Raw genomic sequence first — 27,411 nt, 5'->3', positions numbered from 1 at the left:
ATGCAATTGTAAGCCGCTTTGAGACTCCTTAGAGAAAAATGGGGTATGAAAACCAACTCTTCTTTTCCTCTGTCACATGATCCTTTGGGTGGGAAAGGCTACCCTGAAGATGGAGGGGAGGGGGAGCACTCTTAGGCTCTAGAAACTGCAAGTTCTTCCTGCAGCTGGCCTGTGACTGCACAGTCCCCACCTGGGACTGCACAGAAGCCATGACAATGAAATGGTGTAGCAGTTAAGAGTGGCGGACTCTAATCCGGAGAACTGGGTTTGATTCCCCACTCCTCTATGTACAGCCAGCTGGGTGACCGTGGGTCAGTCACAATTCTCTCAGAGCTGTTCTCTCAGATCTGTCTCAGCCTCACCTACCTCACAGGGTGTCTGTTGTGGGGAGAGGAAGAGAAGGGGATTGTAAGCTGCTCTGAGACTTCCAGTGAAGGGCGGGGTATAAATCCAACTCTTCTTTTTCTCCCAGAGCATATCCTAAAACTCTAACCATTATACTGGCTTTTGTGGGGTTGCAGAAATACCGGGTGAGAATCTCAAAGAACGGATGTGTGAGCTACTAGCCCCAGTGGCAGGTATGAAAGAGGATGAACTGAAAAGCGAGATGGATATGGTCTACATATCATATTCAGACTATATAAAGAAAAATAATCTGCCTGGGGAAATTGTAAGATTCTCGAAGAGGCATATAAAGGATGCAGTCCTGAAAGCAGTGTCTGGAGCACCTCTGAAAGTGGGGGAAAATGCTATCAGAATGCTGAAGGATATTCCATTTGATGTAAGACAACGTAGGAAGAATTATAAAGAACTGGTGACTTTTCTTCAGATGAATTCAATTGGATATAAATGGCTTTTTCCTGAAGGAGTGACTCTGTGTTTAAAGCTAAAGCTAAAGAGTTCCTGAGGGCCCAGCTGGGGAAAGCAGAGGAAGACGACGGTAAATCGAGTGGAGAAGTGGATTCGGAATCTTCTGGGGAGGACTCTTTGACTGAGCAGGGAGCAGCAGCTCCAAGAAGTCCTTATAAGCCGAGAAAGGGGAAAAAGAAGTAAAGGCTGAAGGACACTGAATTGTGCCTTGAACTTAACAATATGTTAGTGATGAATGGGGGGTGGTTTTCAGGCATTTTAAGTTTTAAAATTAGGAGAGAGAGAAAAATGAAAAGGTTTGACTCTGTTTGTAGAGATGAAATTGAAGTTAGGATTTATTGTAACTAAACTTATTGGAGATCTCCTCTCTTGGGTTTTTAGGTAGTAGTTGGTATTCTTTACTTTATCCCAGTATGTGTAGCCCCCCCTCCCTTTTTTCTTTGTAGTATTTGTAGTTATATAAAAAAAAATTAAAAAATCCCCTCCAGGGGAATCAAAAAAAGAAAGAAAGAAACTCCAGATTTAGAAATAACATATGAATCAGAATCATTTTTTTGTATGTGACCATAGGCCTTCACAATACTCTCAGAGAGTTTGTGCATAACATATGATAAAAAAATTCATCCTCTATAAAACGTATAAAACCTGTTAAAACTACCTCAGCCTATAATATCTAAATCTGATAAGACCTTTTAAGAACACTCATTTATTTGCAATGGCACTATTTGATTTCTTTGCTCTAATTTTTCTCGCGGCCAAGGCCCACATCTGCAGATATGTTGGTCTACTGGGGTTTTCTTATAGCGACCAGCTAGCATCTCAAAAGGCATGGTTTGAAAACACACTGAGGTAAGGGACCTCCTGAGATTATACAAGGTTATGTTGTTTAATTAAGAGGCTCTGGAATGATCCTTTTTAAATATTTAAAACCATGGCGCAAACCTCGATTGGGAGATCAAAGTGGCATCTATTAGTGCATCCTCTCTAAACATCCATTCGTATTGTTCCCTGTATGTTGTAGCAAGTCATTTGGAATAGTGTATCTAGTAATTATATTATTTAAAAATTCAGGGCAAGCTTAATCTTTTTCATTCAGTAGATGGTAACTAAGTTTACTGAATGCGTCTGGACTTTTTAGTTGGATTTCCCCCCAGAACTTTAAAATCATCAAGTGGGCTCGAAACCTCACTGATGGAAGTCCCAGTTCAGCTCATAACAGGGCAGCCGGTGTTCCTTTTCGAAGTGCCAGGAAATGTCTCATAAATAGGTTTTCAAGTGTCTCTAACCTAAGGAGTAAATGATCTTTCCATCCCCATATCTCGATGCCATACAGTAACTGAGAAATTATTTTACTAACAAAAAGTTTCAGCACTGGGTCTATAAGAAAACCTCCCCTGGAGTAGTAGAATCTCATTACAACTCCCATTGTCTTAAGGGCCAAAACTTTAGTAGATTTAAGGGTTTCACTAAAGGTTAAACCCAGGTATTTGTAAGATATGCATTGCTCTGTTGGGACACCCTGTATGCTCCATCGGAACTTTCTTGGTAGAAATAACATATGATTGCTACTGTTCCCCTCACTGCAAAAGAGCAAAAATACACACACACAAACAAACAAGCCCCCACCAAAAATAAAACTACCCAAGCTATTGTGGAAGTGAAAGGGCCAAGTAGTATAATTAATGACTCAAACAATGAAAATAAAGGCTGCCAAAATTATTTATCCATTTTCAAGGTTACAAAAAGAAAGATAATCAGATATCACAGAGTTTTTCAAGCATAATTTTCTGTGCTCTGGATGTAATAAGGGATTCACATTTAAAAGTCAAGGAAGAAAAGAAAGAGGCTTTATCTTGAATTGCTCTTTCAGGACGTTCTTGAATCATAAAAATCTGTAGCAAATGTTTACAGGTCATATCTGTATAACCTGGAAATATGAAAGGGTTTTGTTTTTTTGCATTATATAGAATTACCAAAATAAACTATAAACATTTAGATGGCAAAATTCTGCGGCACAAATATTTCAATTTAGTTATTGTAAAATTTAGTCAATTAAAAATAACAAAATGAGCTGACTCATAATAATTTCTATATAATTCTGATACATTCTGGCATTTTCTACTCCATTTCTTTTAAATAAGACATTAGATCACACTATGATTATTACAAAGGAAACCAATAAAATGATTTTGCAGTTTGCTCGTTAAAAAAACCTTACTAATGTTAGAGGAAAATGTTGACTTTTAATTCTGTTGACTTTTAATTATGTTTAATTCAGGCACTTCTATTAAAAGAAGACCAGTGATTGCTTTATGCATATGAGAATATTTCATAGAGAAGCTCAATAGCTAAGGAATTCAGATCTGACTTATCAGAGATCATACATGTAACTAGTTTTTATATCCCATAGCAATTCAGTTTAATTCCTTCAGCTGAAGTGAGATGTAAAATTTCTAGAAATGTTGAAGTCATTTAGAAAAACCTTTCCCTGCATTTATTCCAGAAAAAAAATGGAAATTTTGGGAAAAACTGAAATATATGCAATACTACTTGTTTGTTTATTTATTTAATTGGATTGTATTCCACCCACCCTGCAAGAGGGCTCAGAGCAGATCACAACAACAAATCCACAACAGGAGTTAAAACATTTCACAATAAATAGTTAAAACAGTTAAAAACAAAAACTATAAGCTAAGGACACACAGCACTGCAATTCACTACAATAGTTTCAAACATGGAGCTGCTAGGCCATAAACCAGACCGTGGGTCTTCACCTGATGGGCCATAGAAGATGGAAGCTTCAGCAAGGGAGGCCAGTAGATGGAATAATTGTATGCCTGCCACCTCACCCAAAGGCCTGGTGGAACAGCTCCATTTTATATGCCCTGCAGAACTGTAATAGATCCTGCAGGGGCCTGATCTCCAGTGGGAGCATGTTCCACTAGGCTCGGGCCAGGGCAGAAAAAGCCCTGGTCTTGGTCAAGGCTAAGCAGACATCCTTTGGCCTGGGACAACCAGAAAATGTTGGTCCACTGAGTATAAGGCTCTCTGGGGCACATATGGGGAAAGGCAGTCCCTCAGATATGTTGGTTCCTGGCTGCACAGGGCTTTGAAGGTCAGTGGATCTGGTACTCAATCGTGAGCCAGTGCCATTTGAGAAAGACTGGCCGAATGTGTGCCCACACAGGGGATACAATCAGCAAACAGGCTGCCACATTTTTCACTAACTGGAGTTTCCAGATACTTCAAGGGCAAGACTGTGTAAAATGAGTTACAATAACCAAGCCTGGAAGTGACCATTGCATTGGTCACTGTAGCCAAGTCCTCGGGGGAGAAATAAGGAACTAGTTGCCTGATCTGCTGAAGATGATAGAAGTCAGACCTGGCAACAGCAGTGACTTGGGCCTCCATCGAAAGTGAGGCATTTAGGATCACTCCTAAGCTCCTCACCTTCTGAGCTGGCACTAATGGTGTGCTGTCAAAGGCAGGGAGCCTGATTCCCAACCCTAACCCCTCCCCCCTGGCTCAAGTACAGGACCTCCGTTTTTGCTGGATTAAGTTTCAACTGACTCTGCTGTAACCACCCAGTCACAGCCTCCAATGCCCTGTCCAAGCTCTCTAAGGTGGAGACTGGGCAGCTGTCCAGCAACAGATAGAGCTGAGTGTCATCAGCATATTGATGGCAACCCACCTCAAACCTCTGGATCAGCTGGGCGAGGGGGCACATGTAGATGTTGAACAGCATTGGTGAGAGGATCACTCCCTGCAGCACTCCACATTCCAGTGGATATCGCAGGGTGACCCTCTCACAAAGCACCACCCTCTGTCCCTGACCATGGAGAAAGGTGGAAAACTACTTTCCCATAAAACCTAAATTTCTTTTACTGATTTAACATCATCAAATACAACTTTTATAATTTAGTTAACATATAAAATTTTATTATTTGGCATATTTATGTTACATGACAAATGGCAACAGGATCTTGGGATCTATGAAAGCCACCATACTTCTATCTATGAAAGTCACCCTATGCTATCATAGCACACATATTTCTAATTTTTGCCATCAGAAACACAGGAAAACAAATTATGTGGTAAACAAAAGAAAATGTATTATTTGGATAGAGGTAGAATATTAAGTTCAACTCTGTAACATTGAAAACACTGAAATCTTTAATAATGTACTATAATTAAACACAGAGCATATTTATGTACATTTAGACAAAAAATCTTGAGAATGTTGTATATGTATACAGTATAATATTTTTTTCAGTTTTTCCCAAATATCCCAGTTTTTCCACTAGAAAAAAATTGTTCTGTACATTTAGAATGAGTGAAAATGCTTTGTAAAACAGAATAAACTGTTCCATAGGAAGCTTTTTCAGTCTTCCTCAAAATTTCCAATTTTTCCAAAGCCCTCAGACTTTTCATGATATACATTTTGAGTGTGAAAAACTGCCCCTTAAGAAGCATTTTACTCACTTTGAAAGAGAAAATATTTCATAATTGTTTTTCAGTGTTACCTCAGTTTTCAATTTTTCTGTCAGAAAAACTGAAAAGAACTCCTTGGGGGAGAAAAGAAACCCCTGAATTTTACCCCAGGCCTTCATATGTCTACAGCTGAACAGAACAATGGAAGTTTGCACAAATGAAAATGGAAAGAGATGCAAGTTTACATTGCTCAAACAAACATGGTTTGCTTGGATGCAATTTGAAGCAAGTCTTCATTCTACCTTTCTGCTATCTCAAACTGATCAATGAGATATTGCAAACACTAGAATCTTTCTAGAAACTAGGAACTATCAAAGGGGGTATAATACAGTACACAATATAATGCTCAATAGTAACTAGAAGAACTCCTGGGAATATAGGCAAATATAGAAATACATAAACTGGAGCAAATTAGAAAGGATTTGATCTTTAGTAAATGAGTACCATACCATATGTTGGAGTGCTCTCTCTTCTCCCAGAGCTAGTTGTTCTTCCTTTCTCATATTCATAACAGTACAAAATAGCATCTTCTTCAACCACATTAAAACGCTTTCGATATTCTTGGTCAAGAAATGAATTTGGCGATTCAGATCCCTTATGAACTGGCTTTCCTACAAGGTGTCTTCCAATATCGTCACATGGGAGATTTCCCTTCTCATCCCTTTTGTTTATAAAGACGTATTTTGATAGTCATGTAAAGAAGAAGAAAGATAACACAGTGAATCTTGTGCTGCATTATGGAACTGGATTTGCATTAGTGAGCCAACCTACCAGCACCACTGAGACCTTAGATTGGTTAGTATAGATCACAATTTGTTGCACAAACCCTAATTAGGCAACCAGATAGCTATAGCCATATTTTGTTTGTAAATCTCAGTAAGTCTGCTACTTGTATCCTCCCCACCTTAGAGCAGAATCCTTGGATCATAACCTAAGCACCCTTGTATTTCCAGGCTACTGGCAAAGCCTTACTAGGTATAGGCAAACTGCTATGAATGGGAAAGAAATATAGGGAGGAGAAGAAGCCCAGGACAAGCCAAGTTCCCTCTGCCTTGTTCTTGGCTAAGATGTTGATAGGCAATAGATTTAGGACCAACAAAACAAAATAATGAGTAATTAAGTTGTGGACTTCACTGCCAATGGACATAGTGATGGCCATGAGCATAGATGGCTTAAAATGGAATTGGACAGATTCATGGAGGATAAAAACATAAATGGCTCCACAGTCAGAAAGGAACCAGTTGGGCATTCTGTGTAAAACAGGATGCTAGGCTAGATGTGCCATTGGTGTGATTCTTATGTTCTTATGATCATTAGCTATCGTTCCCCTTCCGTCCAACTCCTAAACTGTACTCTGAAATGAAACAAGGTTTTTATACTCTTCTGCTTTATCTGTTACAAGTCCACAGTCTTTTAAAATTTCTCCTCAGGTGAAACTGAAATATCTGAAGTGTATTTCTGCTTGGTTAACCATCACTATCAGTTGTAAGGTGTGGAGAGACAGCAGAAGGAGGCAGTATTCTTTAGAAAGCATCATCGATGTAATACAATTGGAGCAGCGAAATTTTCAACAAGCCTATGTTTTTATCTTTATATGCAAGAGGCTGCTACAGAAGTCACATAAACAGTTAACATGCCAGTTATAAACCATGGTTTAGAGTCCCAGTGGAGTCTGCATTCAGACCTCATACCAGAATTTATTAAACCATGATTCACAAACTGTGATTATTTTCACATCTGAATGTAACGTAATGTTTTTTATTCCTCTAAGTAATCATATGACCATAATACATTTGGTTTGGAGATAAAGTTTAAAGATCTACTTGAAATGCAGAAGTTTTGTTTAGTTTTCTTCAACTTTTTTTTTTGTATATGTTAAGGAAATATGAGCTACTTTGTTGAAAAGTGCTTTCAATTTAATTTAGCAACTGTTTGCAAGTGGATTTTGCCATTTCACATGAAATTGTATCGAAAATGCATTATTCTCTGTGTGTGAAAGCAATCCCCCCCTTCTTTGCATAAGAAGGTAAACTACAGGGATCCAAGAGTATCACATAATTATAAAAGGGTTCTTGCCTTACTTGCACGATTCCCCTGAAGCATCTGATATCAGAGTCCTCCCCACAGGGACAGGTTTGTATGGTTTCCCCACTGCTGCTGCAGCTACCCATGTAGCACAGTAGCACTTATTGGCTGTATGTCAGGTTTCCTCGCAGTTTCCCTGCCTGGCAGATGCCACCCCTCCTTACCCCCATGAATTTCCAACTTTCATTAAAAAAAGCCCCTCGCCCTTTTTGTTGTGGGTATATAAGAAAAAAGGCATATAGTTTATGGACTTTGAACCATTTGAATGATCAGTTGTGCTTTTATTGTCATTTTTGTTCATAATCCTAGGATTGTAATCTTACTCTCTTATGATGCACACTTAAGTGACAACACTTTCAAATGTAAATTAAGGCAGTTATGATAGCTCACCTGGGTATGTATGGTTCTGCTGGAGGAGGAGGTATGTAGAGGTCCTGAAGGGCTGAACTGTCTCTTTTGGTGGGTGTGCTGATAGTACTAGATGGTGTTGCCACACTGCTTGTAGGACTTCTAGGTACAAGAGGCTGGTTAAAATAAAAATTTTTAAAAATTAAATGCCTGCCTTTTTGCCACTGAATTGCTCCTTCATTTTGTGTATTATTTCATTGGATGAATCATAAATGTTATATGCCCTGGGATATTTTTTGAGATATTTATACCCAGCTTTTCTCCCCAGTGTGGACCATAAAGTGGCTTAACAACATTCTCCCCTCCTCCATTTTAAGAGCAACAACTTTGAGAAGTAGGTTAAGCTGGGAGACAGTGTCACTAAGCAAGTTTCCATGGCAGAATGGGGATTTAGATCAGGCCCTAATCCAGTACTTTAACCACTATGCTAAACAAGCTGAATAATAATCCAACTATAACTGAAGGCCAAACCAGATACAATGCTGGAAGTTCCATTAATGCAGTTCCCAGCTCCTCCCTCTCCCACACAGCAGATGGGGGAAAGGCAGTCTGAATTCCAACACAAAACTAGAAATAATGCAATGGTTCAGCAAAATTAGCTTATTTAAAATATTGAAGATTCTGTGTCACTAGGGTAGATTCTAGTGACTCACATACGAATACCATACAATTTTCTAACACCTCCTCCATACTTAAGCATTTAAGTATATTGCAGATATCCCACATTAAAAGCTATTAATTTATTTCATTTCTATCCTGCCTTTCCTCCATTAGGCTCAGTAGAATACATGCATTTCACCCTTTAAAATAAGGTGCAACATAGAACAAGCTGGAAAATATACTTTTTTCTACATAATTGTCAAATATGGTTCCTAGATGAAGAGAAGTTGCTTGTAAACTAGGTTCTATTAACATTTGTTTGAAGTCTTTCCAGAGTGATTTTCTTCAAATCTTACACTGAAATTGGCACTGTATTTTACATTTTAAATTAAGGCTCAGCTAGGGACTTTTCCACATTCGCATTTTGTGCACTGGTAAGTTCCAGTTTCTTTATTTTTTCTCTTGTTCTGTGTGTGTTTCTGTCTTCCAGCACTTGCCAACTTAGCAGTTAGAAAGCAAGAAATTGCAAGTAGATAAATAGGTACCACTTCGGTGGGAAGGTAACAGCGTTCTGTGCGCCTCGGCATTTAGTCATTCTGGCCACATGACTTCTTCAGATAGCACTGGCTCTTCAGCTTGGAAACGGAGATGAGCACCGCCCCCTAGAGTTGGATTCAACTGGCTTTTGAGAAAGGGAAACCTTTACCTTTTAAGTTCCAATTTATTTTTTTTCTTGTTCTGCATGTGTTTCTGCCCTCTAGTGGTCTATTCACTATCACATCCAGCATATCTCCCAGCAGTTTTAAACTACAGGTTTTTATACTAGACATAAATCTGTGTGGCATTGTATTGACCACTAGAGGGTGCGGAACAGGAAAAAAACCCAAAGAAACAGAAATTTACCAGTGAGTAAAATGAGAATGTGGAAAAGCCCTAGTTTAATTACTAACACAGAAAGAGGAATCAGCAGAAATTAGGGATTGGCACGAACCGGGAATACAGCGGTTTGTGGTTTGTTTGATTACATGAAGCACAAACTTTCATGAATTTTTCCCATTTCCCGAACCAGTTCATGGTTTGTTCAGTTCATTAATTCGGGAGGTGGTAGAACAGCCCCCTTCTGAGTTAGAGATGTCAAACTCACAGGGTGTCTTCAGCAGACTCTCCTCCATCCACCCTCCAAGTTTGGCAAAGATTGGATTTGGAATGTCTGAGTTATAGCCCCCAAAGCAGGTGCCCCCTGGAAAGCTCAGCTCTAGCTTCCCCTTAAATCAGCCATGCAGCTAGCAATTCTTCCTAATTCGCTCTCACACAATGATTAACTCCTCTCTCTTACTACTGCAAAATGAAAGCAGCTGAGTCAGGGTATGGTATATATACAATCTGCTCCCATAGAGCAGAATGGGAGCTCCGCAGATGGCTCCCAGAGCTGCCAATCAAGCTATGGACAACTGCTATGGGTGTTTCTAGGGCTCTCCAGACGTCCACCACTGGTGTTGCCTAGTAATTGATTGAATCAGCGCCACGCTGTCTGGAGAATGAACCACTATAATGACCCAAACAAGCCTCTATGGAAAAAAGGCAGTTTGTTTTTGAATTTGGGAATGATGTGACCAAACAAACTGGTTCAAAATGAACCACGAAGCGGCCTGGTTCCTGCTCGAACTGCAGTTCTTTTCTCAGTCCGTGCTCATCCCTAACAGAAATTATCATTCCACTAATATATCTCTTGTGCTTTTTGTTTTGTTCCATGCAAGAGAAGGAATGATTTTTGATAATTCTTCTTATTGCACTCTACATTCCATGGAATTCCAAAGGGTACTCAATCCTCAGGAGCAATGGGGGGGATTGATAAAAGAAGTTGCTGTGGAAACAGTAAGGTGGCTAAAATCCCCTCTGTTCACTTTATTTAGGATCCAACCCAACAGATAAGTTTTCAGAGATTGCTATTATAGTTTGCATATTATTAGAAAATAGGTTCTCTTTTTTGCATACAACATATTTGAAAAATAGATTTTATTATTCCTTTTGAGATTTTTCTGACCAGTAGAAGCCATTAGAGGTATTTTGTGTTTGCTAAGTTGTATTGGTACAACAGAATACAAGTATTTCATGCTGGAGATTTCAATAGAAAAATCATGAACCCATGCTTCAGGGACAATCAATACAGAAGAATCATCCATAGAAATTAAAGCAACTAAATATTGACAGGCCATTAAGATTTTTCTGTAAAGAATTGGGTTTTTCTTCATATATTAATCATGACACCCTTGCAGTGTAAGGCAACAGAAAAACAGGTTGCCCAGAGGTATAAAAAGATGAGGTCTGCATAATCTTGTATGATTTTCTTGAGTATAGTGAGATGAAATGTAAAGAACAGACAACAACAAAATGATACACATAAACATGAATGTTAAAATGACATCAATTCATATGAAGGAATAATTAGAGCTCTCTCCCAAATCTGGAATTCTGACCTAAGAAGAGAAATAATGAATATATACTGAAGTACATTATTTTGTATCCAAAAGAATACACATATGGAGTAATATGAGTCCAATTCTGATGAGTGAAAGGAGAAAAAATGTCCCACTGCAAGCATCAAAGCTTCCCTGGAATTCCATCCTAATTGCAAGGCAAAGAATTAACAAAAGAGCTTCTGAGGCAAAGATAACAGGTTTTTTCCACCTCCGGCATAAGTCCTTTTCAATAAACACAGAAAGGCAGTTTACGGTTATACTGCATTAACCCAAGTTTCTAATATCACCCAAAATAGACAGAAAAAGTACAAATTTGATTTACCAAATGATAGTTTTAACATCTTTTGTAAATTTTCTCTATCTTAAAACTCTCATTAATAAGGTTTATCTGTCATCATACAAAGACTTAGGAAGGCCTAATAACTGCTTTCACATCTAACAAAACTAGTCTAATACAGTTTTCCAAGGAGATACTAGAGATCAGGGGAGTCTATAGATATGTAGAACAGAGCAATAGCTTGGGTACCCTTTTTATGAAGATTGCAAATTTTTATTTGGGTGTGTGTGTGTGTCCCTCACACTGCCTGTAGATCAGAACACTAATATCCCAAAGCAGTGGTATGCTAATGGAAAATTAATGAAGGCTCCAACAAAACACTGTTTCAAAACAACTTGTCAATACATGAATTTCCCAAAACATATTCTAATGATATGATCGTCAAAATGCTCATTTTAGTAGGCTTAAAATAATTGCAATCAGATTCTCCTTTTCATAATGATTATAGTTTTATCCTTTAGTCAGAATTAACAACTAATTCACCCTTGAGTACTTATCAGTTATGAAGGCAACTTTAAGAGTATGAACACAGAATAGCACTGATCATCCTATATTAAATAAGAGTTCTAAGTTGAATGAGTTGCTGTATTCTAGCAAGCTGTTACCTTGAAGCTGAAGGACAACAATTTAAGAGATGACATTTTTTTGAGAAGAAGAGAAATTACATTTTCAAAAGACCCATAATCCAGTAACTGACAGGTCTGTCGGTAACATGACAGAATAGCTCAAAAAAAAAAAAAAGACTACAATTTCTAGAGTAACACCTTCTTCATTTTAACTGTACCATTCATTCCCTGAAAATTGCAAGGTACTTAATAAATATTTCACATATTGTGAACTGTTATTCATATAATGAAAACACACATTTACAATTTAATATTAAGAACATAAGAACATAATAAAAGCCAATGTTGGATCAGGCCAATGGCACATCCAGTCCAACAATCTGTCACACAGTGGTCAAAAATACCAGGTGCCAACAGGAGGTCCAGCAGTGGGGCCAGGACACTAGAAGCTCTCCCACTGTTGCCCCCCCCCCAGCACCAAGAATACAGTGAATCACTTGCCCCAGACTGAGAGTTCCTATCTATACCTTGTGGAGAATAGCCACTGATGGATCTCTGTTTATCTAATTCCTTCTTGAAGCTGTCCATGCTTGTAGCCGCTGCCACCTCCTGTGGCAGTAAACTCCATGTTTTAATTATAACCAGTGTTCCCTCTAAGCTGAGTTAGTGTGAGCTAGCTCGCTGTTTTTTAGCCTCCAGCTCACACATTTTTGTCTTAGCACAGGAAGGATGGCTCCAGAGCAAACTAATTTATGCAGCAGCCAAATCACTCGCTCACGGCTTTCATGCCAGTAGCTCACAAAGTAGAATTTTTGCTCACAAGACTCCACAGCTTAGAGGGAACATTGATATAACCCAAAATGGCTTTCTGATTTCATAAGGGTTAGTTTTTATGTCTAACATATATTTAGTATAGATGATACAAAAATACCCTGAAATATTGTCTGTCATATGTTATATTGTATCTTGTAAAAACTATGTTGTTCATGAATGTTTATGTTGTGATAACAATGACAATAGTGTCTGCAGTGATCATGGATCCTAGGAACATGAATTCTGTCACTGCTTCCATGACTTCCCCTTCTATTTGCCAAGGAGTGATGGGGCTGGATGCCATGATCTTAGTTTTTTTGATGATGAGTTTCAAGCCAACTTTTGTACTGTCCTCTTTCACCCTCAGCAAGAGGCTCAGATAGAACTCTGCAGAAAACTCTCTTGCAGCAATGGCAGGACTCTCTAGGTATCCTACTCTTTGTCCTAACACCTCTCTCTAGTGGTAGATTTAATATTACATCATATTACATATTACATCATATTACATATTAGATTGGGGAATTTCCATCGCCTTGAAGTGCCGGGCCCCTGAGCTGTGAGGTTGGCCCGGACCAGACCTAGGGCATTTTCGGTGGCGGCTCCTGCCTGGTGGAATGAGCTCCCGGAGGAGATCCGAGCCCTGCGGGACTTAGTACAGTTCCGCAGGGCCTGTAAGATGGAGCTCTTCCACCAGGCCTTTGGGTAGGAGCCGCCACCGCCGCTATACCACTATCGTGATGTTCCATCCATCTACCGTACCCCGGGGTGGGGGGTAGATGTCGCCCAAAAAACTGTGTGGGAGGACTGTTCCTGGCGTTTCTGCTATTAACAATGCTAACTGCAAAGGGGGGTTGCTGTGTATTGGATATGACGCATATAGACCTGTTGTAAAATGTAGGTAGATTGTAGCACCAAATTTTATTGTATATATTCTGTTTTATTGTTATAAATTTTTTAATTGTTGTTAGCCGCCCTGAGCCTCTGGGTAGGGTGGGATAAAAATCCCAAAAAATAAAATAAAATAAATAAATAAATAAATAAAATTTATGTCTGGCATATCTCCCTGAAGGCTTAAACCATCGTTAGAGGGAGCCAAACAGATGTGGAACATAACCCACCCCAAAGCAACAGGAATATACATGTGAGGAAAATGAGAATGTGGAAAAGCCCCACGTTGAGGCCAGCATGTAGCTTGTTACCTATGTTTCTAGGTCTTCATGCAGAGGAAAATGATTGTGTCTACTGTCATTGACAACAACGGATTTCAAACTGTTTTTTTTTTTTGGATTTCAAACTGTTAAACATGGAAGTTTCACACTTGCTTATTCCCAAAATAGCACATAGCACACTGCTGGAAGTAAGAAAATGCTAAATGTCCTAATGATCCAAGATCATATGACACAGGGGTTCTGGACTGTGTTAGGTAAACATATAATTATTAAGAGACACAGTATCCAAACTGGAGGTGATAAAAGAACAAATATTCAAATGCACACTTATTGGTGGATCCCTTTACTGTAAGGTAAGTTAAATTCTATATTGCAGTTCTATTGGAATAATACATGTATATTTCTACCTGCATGAACCAATAGGTAACCTAAACCTCTTATTGGACTAAAAAAAATAAAATAAAATACAGAGCCATGATCTTCAAGGACTGAAGCAATGCTTTCTTAAGCAAGAGTAAGACCAACAGACAGGCTTATAGGGAAAGCACAGGAATGCACACTTTCACAATTTAATTTTGGTATAGACTCTTACTGGATTGGCCAGATGGAGGGACCATGAATTATTTACTCTTTATCACAGGTTATGTTTCATTGAAATCTTGTGTCATTTTGCCAAGTGGACTTACTCCTCTTCATTATTAGGGAGCCCATGGAATGGAGTGGAATACAGATGAATAATTCTGTTTGTCTCACCACAAACTGAAAACCTATCTTTGATTTCCATAACATTAATTACATGTAGTGGAGCTGCGGTGGCTCAAGTGGTTAAGACGCTGAACTGCAGGCTGTGGAAGGTCGGTAGTTCAGCAGTTCGAGATCCGAGTGTGCCGCATGACGGAGTGAGCTCCCGTCTCTAGTTCCAGCTCCTGCCAACCTAGCAGTTCGGAAGCAAGAAATTGCAAGTAGATAAATAGGTACCACTTCAGTGGGAAGGTAGCGTTCCGTGCACCTTGGAGTTTAGTCATGCCGGCCACATGACCACGGAAATGTCTTCGGACAGTGCTGGCTCTTCGGCTTTGAAACGGGGATGAGCACCGCAACCCTAGAGTCGGATTCGACTGGCTTTCGAGCAAGGGAACCTTTACCTTTTACCTTTACCTAATTACTTGTAAATAGCCTTTTTTCTTAGTTAAGTAGGCTACCTAAGGGAATATTTTAGCTTACTTGATCTGCACTATAATTGATCGCTGGATAAATGATAACTCAGATAATACACAGGCATTGATGTTACTGCCTGTGCAGGCCCACATCCACCCAGTACTGCGAGAACTGCACTGGCTGCCCATTGAATACCAGATCCGTTTCAAGGTGTTGGTTCTTGCCTTTAAAGCCCTATGCAGCCAGGGGCCTGCTTATCTTCGAGAACACCTCTCCCCATATGAGCCCTAGAGGGCATTGCACTCTACAAATCAACATCTGCTGATGGTATCTGGCCCTAGGGATATCCAACTTGCCTCAACTGGGGCCAGGGCTTTTTTGGCCCTGGCCTCTGCCAGGTGGAATGAGCTCCTGTCAGAAATTAGGGCCCTGTGAGAGCTTTTACAGTTCCGCAGGGCCTGAAAGATGGAGCTCTTTTGCCAGGCCTTCAGTTGAGGCAGTGGGTATCCAATTCAATTTGGCCTCCCCACCCCCCAATGAATTGCTCTTATGTGTCTGTTGAGGTATAATTTATTTTAAAGTATATAGTGCTGTACTTATTTTATTATATTTATTGTATTATTTTGTTAGTCTGTTTTTATGATGTAAATCTGCACTCAAAAGATTGTTGGAACCTGCCCTGAGCCTGCTATGCGGAGAGGGTAGGATATAAACTGAAGGAGATAGATAGATCGATAGATTTAAATAAGCCCAGTATAAGCAAAGAAGCAAAAACCATTTTAGCTAATTATATATCAAGTGCAATGTTTTCATTTCTAACCAATTATTTCCTCTTGATACTAAACATTAAAAGATGTCACATGTACTGTATTGAACCAAATATGCTTCTACATTTGCTTATGGATTTATGCCATCATTCTAATTTGCAAATGAGAAACAGAAAAGTATTCATTAATAAGGCTGTTTATAAAAACTTGTAAGAATCTATTCAGACAAAAATGTGCAGCTTCTGTATAATTAAAACCAATTGTGATTACAGAGCAATGGTCATTATGCTAATTGAGCAGGGTTAGAATGGTTTCCAAATCCTCCTGTACTAGTGAAATGCAGTGTTATAGTGCTGGAAAAAATGTGTGCCAGCATAACAGTACTCCTATGCTTGCAGAACACAGGTACTGTAAAGATAAAAAAGTTGGCAGAGTGTAAGGGGGCATGTGAGCTTTGGAGAGATCATACATTCGTTAGGATTTGGAGGGATCACACATTCGTTAGGATTTGTTCCTACCCCCATTACTGGAGCAACATTATGCCTGCAAACACTCTCACTGAAGTCAGTTGTCTAATGTAGATTAATTTATCTTACCTCTCAACCCAAGATTCCACCTGTTGTTTCCATATAAATCCAGTGATTAAAACAAGTAACAAAAAAACAAGTAACTTTTTAAAGCCAACACACACACACAAACGGCCTGAAACATACAGAGTATGTAACCAGATTAACAAAAACCCTGAATGAATTAAAAGGTCTTACTTTAGTACCTATAACTAAGTCTAAGTTCTGTAGATAGCTGTGGGAAGGGAATCTCACAATTGTGGTGCCACTGTGGAGAATGCCCTATTTCTGATAGCAAAACACTTCACTTCTGCAGGTGTAAGACCTGCCCCCAATACCCTCTGCAGAAAATCTTAATTCTTAGGCTGTTATAATAGGATAAAAGAAGTCAGGTCACATAAAATTTAGGACTTTAACAGTTACACCCCTCTAAATCATAGATGTCAATGGTATTAACAAGGTATAACTCCACTTAGAAATGCACTGTAAAAGTTATAACCAGCATTTTAAATTGTACCTTGAGTCTGATAGGAAATCACTGTAGTTCTTTTAAACTGGAGAGAAATAGATCACTATAGTTCTTCTAAAACTGGTGAGAAATACTGTCCTGACTCCTTACTAATGCCTAGATCTATTAGTCCTGCTACTAACATTTCACATTAACTGAAACATCAGTCTTCAGATAAAGCTCCAAATGATATGTTGCACTAGTTCAGTCTAAATATGGACAGAATATGATTAACTGTGGCCACATCCCATCTCTTAAGGAAAAGTCCATAACCGGCACTCCAATGATACTACATGTCACTACACAGATAAGCTGTCCATCAGTCTAACTCCTTAACTACTGACTGGCAATATTATTGACCAGGAACACTACTGTCTTCTTTGCATTGTACTTCAATTTATTGGACCTCATCAAGACCATTTCCACCCTAGATAACTCTACCCTATCATATTAACTCTGTAGATTGTCATGGCAAGCCCATCCAGCAACATATAGGTGCCAAATAAGGAACACAGATCTCACACACCAGGTTCCATGGCATGGATAGGTGATAGGTGCATGGTTGAAAAGGCACTCTGTGTGAACAAACGCATACAAGGCATATCAACAAGGTAAACAAGAGGAACATAGCCACTGAATGAGGTTTTCAGATATCTCTTATTCCTCCCCCTCCCCAGTACCCCAATGCAGATTATTCAAATTCACAAAGTCATAGCATACCTTCCCCCCTCCTTTCTGGCTGTGATCTAGAAGAAGAAGAGAAGAAGAGATTGGATTTATACCCCACCCTTCACTTGGAGTCTCAGAGTGGTTTACAAACTCCTTTCACTTCCCCTCCCCACAACAGACACCCTGTGAGGTAGGTGGGACTGAGAGAGCTCTTTGATAACTGCTCTTGAGAAAAAAGCTCTGACAGAACTATGGCTTGCTCAAGGTCATTCAGCAGCTGCAAGTGGAGGAGTGGGGAATCAAACCCGGTTCTCCCAGATTAGAGTCCGTGCACTTAACCACTACACCAAACTGGCTACTGGAAGTATGCAAGGATTTACAAACTCCACTTGACTTAAAATATAATAATAGTATCTCTCCACCTGGGTACACAAATACAGGTACACTTATAATACAGGTACATTTCTACTATACAATGGTAGAAGGAACAAAGCTACTTTTGGGAACGAATGCCAGGCACTTTGTTCATTCATTAGCACTGCTGCACCCATGCACATGACTCATTCTATCTTACATGATCAGAACTAGATCACAAAAACAGAACTAATGACTACTGTGCACAGAACACCAATGTAATTTCTTAGATGTGGTGTGTTAATATAGTTAGAATGACTACATTATATATACCAAATAATTATAAATATCTGGTGACATAAAATCACATGAAGAGGTATGAAAGTATCGAAAGGGTCCAGCAGGGGTCTCCAAAAGTGGTAAAGCAGAGGACCAGCAAATCATGAAACTTAGGTCCTGTCCATATGAGGCCTTTTGGGCCGGGAGCGGGACGGAACGGGGGCGGAGCAAATGGGCACGATCCCACGGCAACATCTGGGAATCGTTGCCTGCCCGTCCCTGTTCCGTCCCAAACGCCGATACTGCGCAGCAAAAAAGCACCACCTTCCTAGGTGGTTATATCCCTTGGAGCGGCTCAAGGCGGGCTGTGGGATCGATCGGCGCATCCTTGCGCCGCCGCATCTCGGCCCCCAGCCATACTGCGCATGCTCGAGCATGCGCAGTTCGGCAGCCTCCCCCTCCCATCGGACTCTTGCTCCCCGGCATCTGATCGTGCCGGGGAGCAATGCGCCGCGGCTGAGGGGATCCGTGGGATCCCGCCGCAGCGTCTCAACAGTGCGGCTCTGATTAGCCGCGTTTCAGCCGTCCCGTGTGGCAGCAGCCATAGACTGGCAGAATAGGCAAGATCTCACCTGACCTGTAAAACTAGGAAGTCTTAGTGCCAGGCAAACAGCTGAGGGGACAGTGATCTGAACATAAATAGCTACAGACAAATCTTGTTTCCCAACTTCCTATGATTTTCTTGGCTAAAGTTGCTAGACAGACAATTTAGGAACTTTTTTTTTTAATCACTATTTTTACCTTTCAATTTTATGAATCCTCAACAATCCAATGAATAACAATGGATTAACAAGGGTATGAGAGTCCCACTTAGCCACACTGTAGTTCTGACAATAGAGGCATATGAAGAAAGGCCTCTATGAATTTCAATGTGTGGCCTCTAAGGCCTCGAAGGATTTCAATGTGTGGTTAACTTGGTATTAAACTAGATTAAAACTATCCTTAAGTTTTAAAACAAGCACTTTCATTCAGAAATACTTTGGAAATAAACTAGCAGTCAATTAAAATGATTTAAGACTGGCATAATACACTCTCCGTAACAATATGGATACTGCATTCTGAACCAGCTGTAGTTTTTGGACAATCTTGGAATTCATGTCAAATAATTTACAGTAGTTCAGTCTGGATACAACTATGGCATGAAAATGTGGCTAGGTCATTCTTTTCCAGGAAAGGATGATGCTTGAGAATTATCTTAAACTGAATACCACTGCAAACACTCAACAGCAAGCATGAGTCTTATAGGGGAGGAGTGCTGTATCACTAACTGGATACTTCCAACTTTCACAATCTCTGGGTAAAGTTTGTTCACTCTCATCCAGTTGATCACTAATCCAGAACCTCTGCTGCTTCTCTGATAGAAAAGAGCAGAGTGTTATCACTATACCATATCCCAAATGCACAGACAACTTTCCCAAGCACAGGAGTCAATATGGAATCCAGTGGAATTCCACATACTAAATACCAAACTAAATCTCTAAATCAAACTTCTTTAAAAAGTGGCCTCTCTTTTAATAGCATCAGTGTTGCTGGCAAAACACCAAAACTGTAAGCTCTTCCTCATGGACAACGAACATCTAATGGTGGACTTCAAATTCCCATTTCTTTATTCTATTATAATAATGGAACTACTCATGGAACTCCTGGTGTTGGTCTCTGGCTTTTCTGTTGTGGTTTTCATTCTTCTTATGCATGGTTAAGGATAGGATGACAACAATGTTATGCACCAACTTTAGCCCGTGTGTAGCAGCCACGCAGCACAGCAAGACCATAGGATTTCTTAGGTATTAGGTAACAACACTATAGCATTATCATAAGTATACTTACTAACAAAACCAAACAAGATTGACAAACAGTGTATACAGTGAGCACTGATAAAACAAATAGGGAATACTGAATGACTGAAATAGATGTTTCCTCTTCAAGATCTAGGGTAAGGAAATACTTTAAATATTTTTAAAAACTTTTAAAATAACATTGGATACCTATTCATTTGAGTTACTCAGACTGCTCATGTGATTTAATAATAGTACCTCAGAAAAACGTAAGAATCACAACTGCGACTATTGAAACATAAAACTTAGCAAGCCTTAGCTTTAGGAACATTAGAATCAAAACAATAAAGTATGGATATTCATTGAAAAATCTGTTTAGAACTACACCAATGATCAGTGATATCAGTAGAGATCTTATACAGAGAGACCTTGTACCTTTTCTCAAGCGTCACAGTCTGTTGAAAGAATATTACATAGATTACAAAATTAGTGAGGTCTGTACATACGGACGGACAGACAGACAGACAGGCAGACAGACAGACAGAGTATTTTCCAGAAAGCAAGGCCATCAGTTTGAAATCATGCCATCTACTACTTTCTTTCATTAACAGAATGTAAAAAATTCTTTGTACAATTTAAGGAAGCTGCCACAGTGAAGTCCACGTTCGCTACTCCTTTAAAAAATGAAGAAATTGTGAGGAAAGAGGAAGATATATTATTAAAAAGTTGGAAAGCAAAAATATTAAATTTAAAGCAAAAACATTAAATATTTTCAGAAAAGAGAGGTAGTCATATGTCTGTACTTCTGAGGAAAAAAATGCTCATCAGAATTTTATATGACAAACAGAAAACAGATTTTAAGAAGTTATGGTTCCTAGGGCAATACATCACAACCAGGAATTATTCATCAATATGGTCAAATTTATGTCACTGGAAAGAAGAATTAAAAATAATAATCCATTCTAAGACCAATCACACATAAACCCTGAAATTTCAATAAACAACTTTAGACATTATCGACTATGTTTATATCTAAAAGCAAGAACTCCCCAGCATCAACAAGCAAAGGAGTTCTGTGAACCTCAGCTAATTTACAGCAAAAGCCTAATGATTTGTACTTCAAAGTAATTCCCATGGATGTTATTGAAACTTGCATCAATTAATTCTGTCTAGGACTCCACCACCTACACTGAAATGAATGCAAACTTTGTAAGAGCACTTATCAGTAGATAGTGCCACTGGCATACACGTTATAGTGTGCTGCAGGGAATGCAAAGCATAAGTGAAGTCGGCTGGCTTAATGAATCACAATGTATTTCAGCAATAATAACACTAATGACTTTCTTGTATTTCAACCTCCTCATAAATAGTTAGGAAAATTAAAGAGAGGGTTTTTTTACTTTGCTTGCAAGTGGAAAATGTTTTAAAGCATCAAGACTTGCTCTAGCCCTGCTTGCACATGGGGTGAAGTGGAGCTTCCCATGCTTTCCACTGTGCCCAAAGCTGTGTGCACTCCAGAAGCTCCCAGGGAAGACCCTATGCTGCCTCTCCAAAAGCAGATTCCTCTTCAAGTTCCCTTAGGACCAGCAGTTGAGGAATCCTGAGTGGACCTGTCCACCTCCTGCACCTCCAAAATCTCCCCTGGGACCCTGAGAATTCAAAAGGCAGAAGGCCAGAGGCAGAGCCGAAGCCTTGACTGGGCAGAAGTACATACAGAAGTACATCTTGAGCCCTCTAACACTCTAGCCTCTCTGAGGAGGAAGAGACATCTCTATAACTCTTTGCAAGACCAGGAACCTAGCCCTGGCTACAGGAAAGGGAGGAACTCTCAGTTCCCTAATCCGGGGAGGGCGGGATACAAATGTAAATAATAAACAAAATAAATAAATAATTCTGCAGATTGCTGGTTCAACATTTCATTTCTCATTTTAGCGTAGAAATCAGCTGATTGATAAACTCAAGCTTTCTAGGGCCTGCCTGCCTCTTGTGGAGTCCTAGTCTCCAGCTGAAGCTCTTGCCTTGACCCTTGAATCCTGCTATACTTGTTTCTTCTATACCAGTTTACCTGTCATCCTTGAATTTTGCTGTCAACTTGCCAGAACAGGATAAAAAACAAAGTGAGCACAATTAATTTTAAAACAGAATAAATCACTGGGTGAGTTACAGTTGTTGACTAGTCACTTGTTTATTAGTAAGGCACATACTTGTTTATTTAAGACTGAGACCCTCATAACAGTGCCACCATAAGCAGAGTTATATCAGTCTAAGACCATTAGGCTTAGAAAGATGCAAGTGGAGGCACATTCTAAATTGCATCCAAATAAAATTATGTTGATTAATGCCATCTGAAAACACTCTTTTCATTTCAGAAACTGCTTTTATTATATAGTCTAATCTGCCTAAACATATCTCCGTTCTCTGAAGCAGACATGAACCGTGCTCCGGGAATGGTCCGCCAAAGGAAGCCATCAGGACCCTCTCCTGACGCCAGGACGAAGCGTGCCGACTCAAGACCGCCTGGGAAGAACAGAGCCGAGCCAGAAAAAGAACAACAGCTCCACCACCTGGGTGCCGGTAGGCAGCCCCCTCCCCTGTACCATGTGGCCCCAAATTCGGAAAAAGCGTTCCTATAACCCTCTATGTAAACCGCTCAGAGACCCTTCGGGGTTAGGGCGATACTTACTATAAGTCGAATATATAAATAAATAAATAAGTAAATAATTTACAGAACCCTATTGTAGCAGTTTATCATAACAAATTTTCAAATTGAAAAAATGTAAAAATGGGTTTTTGTTGCAGAACACAGAAAAGGGGCCAATTTAGATACTGTTTAATGAACAGTCAATGTAAAAAACTTATTTTACCTGAGGAAAAATATGCAGATATGCCTTGTATGTGTAAAAAAGAATACTCATAACAGTCCCACCATAAGCAGAGTTATATCAGTCTAAGACCATTAGGCTTAGAAAGATGCAAGTCTGTTTAGAACTGAGCTGTTAGTATACACCCTGAGAATGCAGTGAAATATCTAGTGATGTGGGCCATAATTTGTTTGAAATGTGGAACTTTCCACAGTCTATCCTAGGAATGAGAAGGGCATATTCAAGTGTTTTCTTCTGACAGTCAAGTAGTTAAACAATTCATTCAAAAATTGTTTTCTTTTTACTCTGCCTTAAGCAGGTCTGCTTTTAAATGATATCATGTTGGCCTTTAATATTTAAAATTATCACTGATTGTACAAACATCATTATATTCTACTAATGGAAAAGTTTCCCATTATCTGAAATCTGGTTAAGAAAAATGTAGTACCAACCATTATTAATATGCCCACTGGCTAAACTGTATGGTCACCTCAAGAATCAGGAACATGTTTGGGATCATTTTGACAAATTAAGTTCTATATTTTTACAAACATTCTACTTTATACTGGGAGGCACTTTGTGGCTATGTTGGGTACTCTATACTTCCAGCTCAACTCGTACTATTATATCCATTACAATACTGTGGAACAAGTATTACCTACTTCAGGCATATATTAAACCTTTATTTATTTAAATATTTAAATAAATGATATCCCATATTGTTCTCTATAGATTGAAGGTATCTTGTGTGTGTGTGTGTGTGTATTTTTAAAAGATGCATCACATATTTCATTCATGCAAATGCATAGCATGACTGTACACAGACACAGTTCACAGAAGAACAAAGTTCCGGTCCATTCAAGGTATAAGGTTTTGGGTGCACAGACTCGAACTTTGTTCTGCTGCATCAGACCAACACAGCTACCCACCTGAATCTATAGTTCACAGAAATAACATTAATAAGTTTTGCCTCCCTGTTTAATCTCTCAAGGACAAGTTTTAAATATTAGATTTTTAAAGCAGCAGATTTTTATCCCTCTAAAAATTGTACATAACATACAAGGTAGTTTTTTCCTGATATCTCATATCCTCATCATCACTATCTCTTTTTTTCCTTTTCATATAATTATACTACAGTTTTTCTCACTGATTGCCTGCATTAGTTCTTGATACTCAATTGTGGTAATGGTCTATCATGTGCAAATAGGAGCCTAATGGAATTACTGCAGCTCCTTTTGATGCAAGATCAGAACCTAAGAAGCAGACTGACAACAAAGCTAAATAAGCAGGAATAATATTCTAATTGGTTGCCATTTTAGCCTTGGAAACTATCATAAAACTACTAAGTTTTGAATGGGTATCTAATTTACAAACCAGCAAAGAACCAACTTGTTTCTATTTCTAAAATTTATCTTCTAAAATTAACTGCACTGTAACCTCACCCCTCCCATTCTCCAAACAAATTCTAAACTTGAACCTTTACAGTAAGGGCAGGGGTCATTTGGGGGGGGAACGTGGGGGGACGCCATCCCCCCGGGTGAGGTGCGGGAGGGCGGGGCCTGGAGCTCCCTGCTGGTGCCCGCTGGAGGTCACCGCCGGCTGTGGGGAGGACACACTTCCGGTGATGTCAGGGGGTGTGGCATATGCTAATGAGTTATGCTAATGAGTCCCCCTAGCTCTTTTTCTACGAAATGACCCCTGAGTAAGGGTATTTATTCCCACATCAATATTTTCAATAATATCTTCTAAGATTAATGATAAACAATTGAATTCTGAATCCCCATTACCCTTGACTTTATACAGAAATTCTGAATTCATTCTAAATTGCATCCAAATAAAATTATGTTGATTAATGCCATCTGAAAACACTCCTTTTTTCATTTCAGAAACTGCTTTTATTATATAGTTTAATCTGCCTAAACTTAGCTCCGTTCTCTAGTAATTATTTACAGAACCCTATTGTAGCAGTTTATCATAACAAATTTTCAAATTGAAAAAATGTAAAAATGGGTTTTTGTTGCAGAACATAGGCCCCGGTCACATGGGCAGGAAACTGCGGGGGAGAAGCGTGGCTGTTTGCCCTGGGGCAAACTACTGCGCAGTTACTTGATCAGACCTCCCGTGGAGGTCCTGTGGAGGTACCGTGGAGGTTCCATGGCAAGGGAAAGGTGCTGATCACAGGACAAGCCGGCGCGCAACGAAGAAGCGCGCGCCGCGGCAAACTGTTATGTTTTTGTGTGTACACGACGAATGCGCATGCTCCGTTGGGTGCGTGTGCGCATCCACAGAGACGTGGACAAAAAACCCCCCACCTTATTTGCAAGGGGACATGGGCGGGCGCCGGATGCCACCGGAAACGTGACCAGACGCCCGCCTTTGCCCCGCAGTTTCCGGAAACTAGTACCTCCGAGGTACTAGTTTTTTGCCACGCAGTTTCGGCTGGAAGCCTCGGTTGAGCCACGGGAGTGCTACGCTTCCCAGATGTGCTGGTGAGATCGTGCCCGGAAACTCCGCCTGTTTTCCATCTCACTTGTGTGGCTTCTGTTCCGTGTGACCGTAGCCATAGAAAAGGGGCCAATTTAGATACTGTTTATGAACAGTCACTGTAAAAAACTTATTTTACCTGAGGAAAAAATATGCAGATATGCCTTGTATGTGTAAAAAAGAATACTCAGCTGAAAATGAGTTTGTCTTTGATCTCTGACCCCCTCCCCTGTATTCCAAGTCTTCACTATCTTCTGCTAACAATCTATTCAGCAGGTGGGCAAAAACCGTTTCTTCTACAGATTTATGGACTGGGATCAATAATATTAAAATAATATTTCTGTCTTTCTCTTAACTTAATTCTGATGGTATGACTGCAGTTCAATGAGTCCAGCACTAGATCACATACAGACAGGAGTCCAATATTTCAACTCTTATTATAATAAAAATTAACTTTAAAGGAGTTGAGGAACAGAGGTAGGACTCAAAAGCAGCTGTTTATACAAATTAAAGCATAGTAAGAGGTAAACATAGGCAGGAAACTGAATAGAGTTCACAGAGATGACATGAATAAGGACCACCTACTTTGCACTCACTGTGTTTAGTAGGATACACAGAGAGGGAGGTAATGGATGGTTATAAGTAATAAGGAGAAGGACTATTGCTATCTGCTTCCTGAAGCTGCTTTGTCTGGGCATGGAGTTAATGTTCCAGGGTTGAGAGGGTAAAATAAAAGGCTGCAAGAAAAAAGAATGTGCAAGCACTTCAATATCAACACTAGCTACCACTTCTCTTGAGCCAGAGGTGAATCTCTCCAGGAGCCCTACTCTCTTTCCTAGGTTATTGCGCCATAACTCCAGGAAGTACACTCTACAGATGGAAAAAAGCAGGGTTTATTTTAATCATGTGGTTAAACTGCAGAATATTAAATCTTTTTCTTGACTCACGACCACATAGTAAACTTTCTTCCCTGTTGAACTTTACATATGTAACTTCTTACTCATTCTCTGCATGTCAGAAATAATACCGTTAGATCTATCATGATAGGAATTGTATACATGGGAGTAAAGCTAATTTTCCTTTGCTTTACAGTTTGGGAAGTAACTGAACTCTGAAAAACCATCTCACAAACTATGTCACAAACTATTTTCCAAAGCACACAAGATTAAATCCGCATATGCTGCTGAGATGAAAAGAAAGCAGCAGATCATCTACAGCTAAAATGATGGCATATGATTTATGATTAAGCATCATTACCTGCAGAGCAAGGGGCTTCCATCTCATATTTTTCAGTAAAGCTGGTGCTGAGGTAAGCATGCTCTGAGGTCGCTTTTTCAAAGTTAAGATAACACCACTCGGATCCTCTCGTAGTGCATTCACCAAATTTTTCAACTGCCACCCCACCTGGTAACCAGCAAAATTGTAACAATAAAATTGAGGCATAATATTCACAATGTAATCTTTCCCCTTTTATTAAGAATAGTAAAATTAAATTTTAGAAAATTAATTTTAAAAATGTCACAATTTACTTAATCATGCCATCTTAAAAATCAGTATTATCTGGATGCATTAAAATGGGTTATATGACATGTAAAACTTGAAGAGTAAATACATTGCTACTGCCAATCTATTGAGGCATTTGTTTTAATTTTTATGTGACCTTTTAAAGAACTTGTTTGAAACTAATTACTGCTGAGCACGAACATCAAAATGACCAAATATGAAAATAGCTATCTATTCTACAGTTTGACAGGTACTGTACCATTGTTTTACCTGCACGTCTTACACCTTATTATTTTCTATAATTAAGCATGCTACCATCCTTCCCCTCTCACATTCTATGCAATTTAACACTATAAAATACTCCTTCAGAATGGTTACAAATAAAATTATGTGAGGTCTTCTATCCTTAAAGGTATTAAAAACAAACCATTATAATAAAGTATATTTTAACTAAATATCCAAGTTTTTGCAATCTAATTCAAAATGGCTCCCAAAATTTTATTGTTCAGAAATAAACACATCCAGGATTAAATTAAGAAAGTGTACATGTATTATATACAGTAGTGAAGCATACAAGTGCAGTGACAGAAACTATGACATTATACTAC

General features: G+C 39.3%; 1 protein-coding gene across 1 annotated transcript in view; it reads right to left on the bottom strand.

Annotated features, from left to right (window-relative positions):
- Window positions 1-27,411, bottom strand: part of CNKSR2 (connector enhancer of kinase suppressor of Ras 2) — a gene marked incomplete at its 5' end in the record, with an annotated part of 227,995 nt that overhangs the window by 80,971 nt on the left and 119,613 nt on the right. Inside the window, 3 exons of the mRNA XM_015429085.1 lie at window positions 5,811-6,022; window positions 7,837-7,970; window positions 26,558-26,704. Coding sequence (XP_015284571.1) covers window positions 5,811-6,022; window positions 7,837-7,970; window positions 26,558-26,704 — 493 coding nt within the window. The remainder of the gene's footprint in view (window positions 1-5,810; window positions 6,023-7,836; window positions 7,971-26,557; window positions 26,705-27,411) is intronic.

Source organism: Gekko japonicus, unplaced genomic scaffold (genome assembly GCF_001447785.1).
Source record: "Gekko japonicus isolate JY-2015 unplaced genomic scaffold, Gekko_japonicus_V1.1 scaffold1825, whole genome shotgun sequence".
Classification (NCBI taxonomy): Eukaryota; Metazoa; Chordata; class Lepidosauria; order Squamata; family Gekkonidae; genus Gekko; species Gekko japonicus.
Note: the sequence above shows the minus strand (reverse complement) of the source record. Positions and strands in the feature narration are given on the sequence as shown.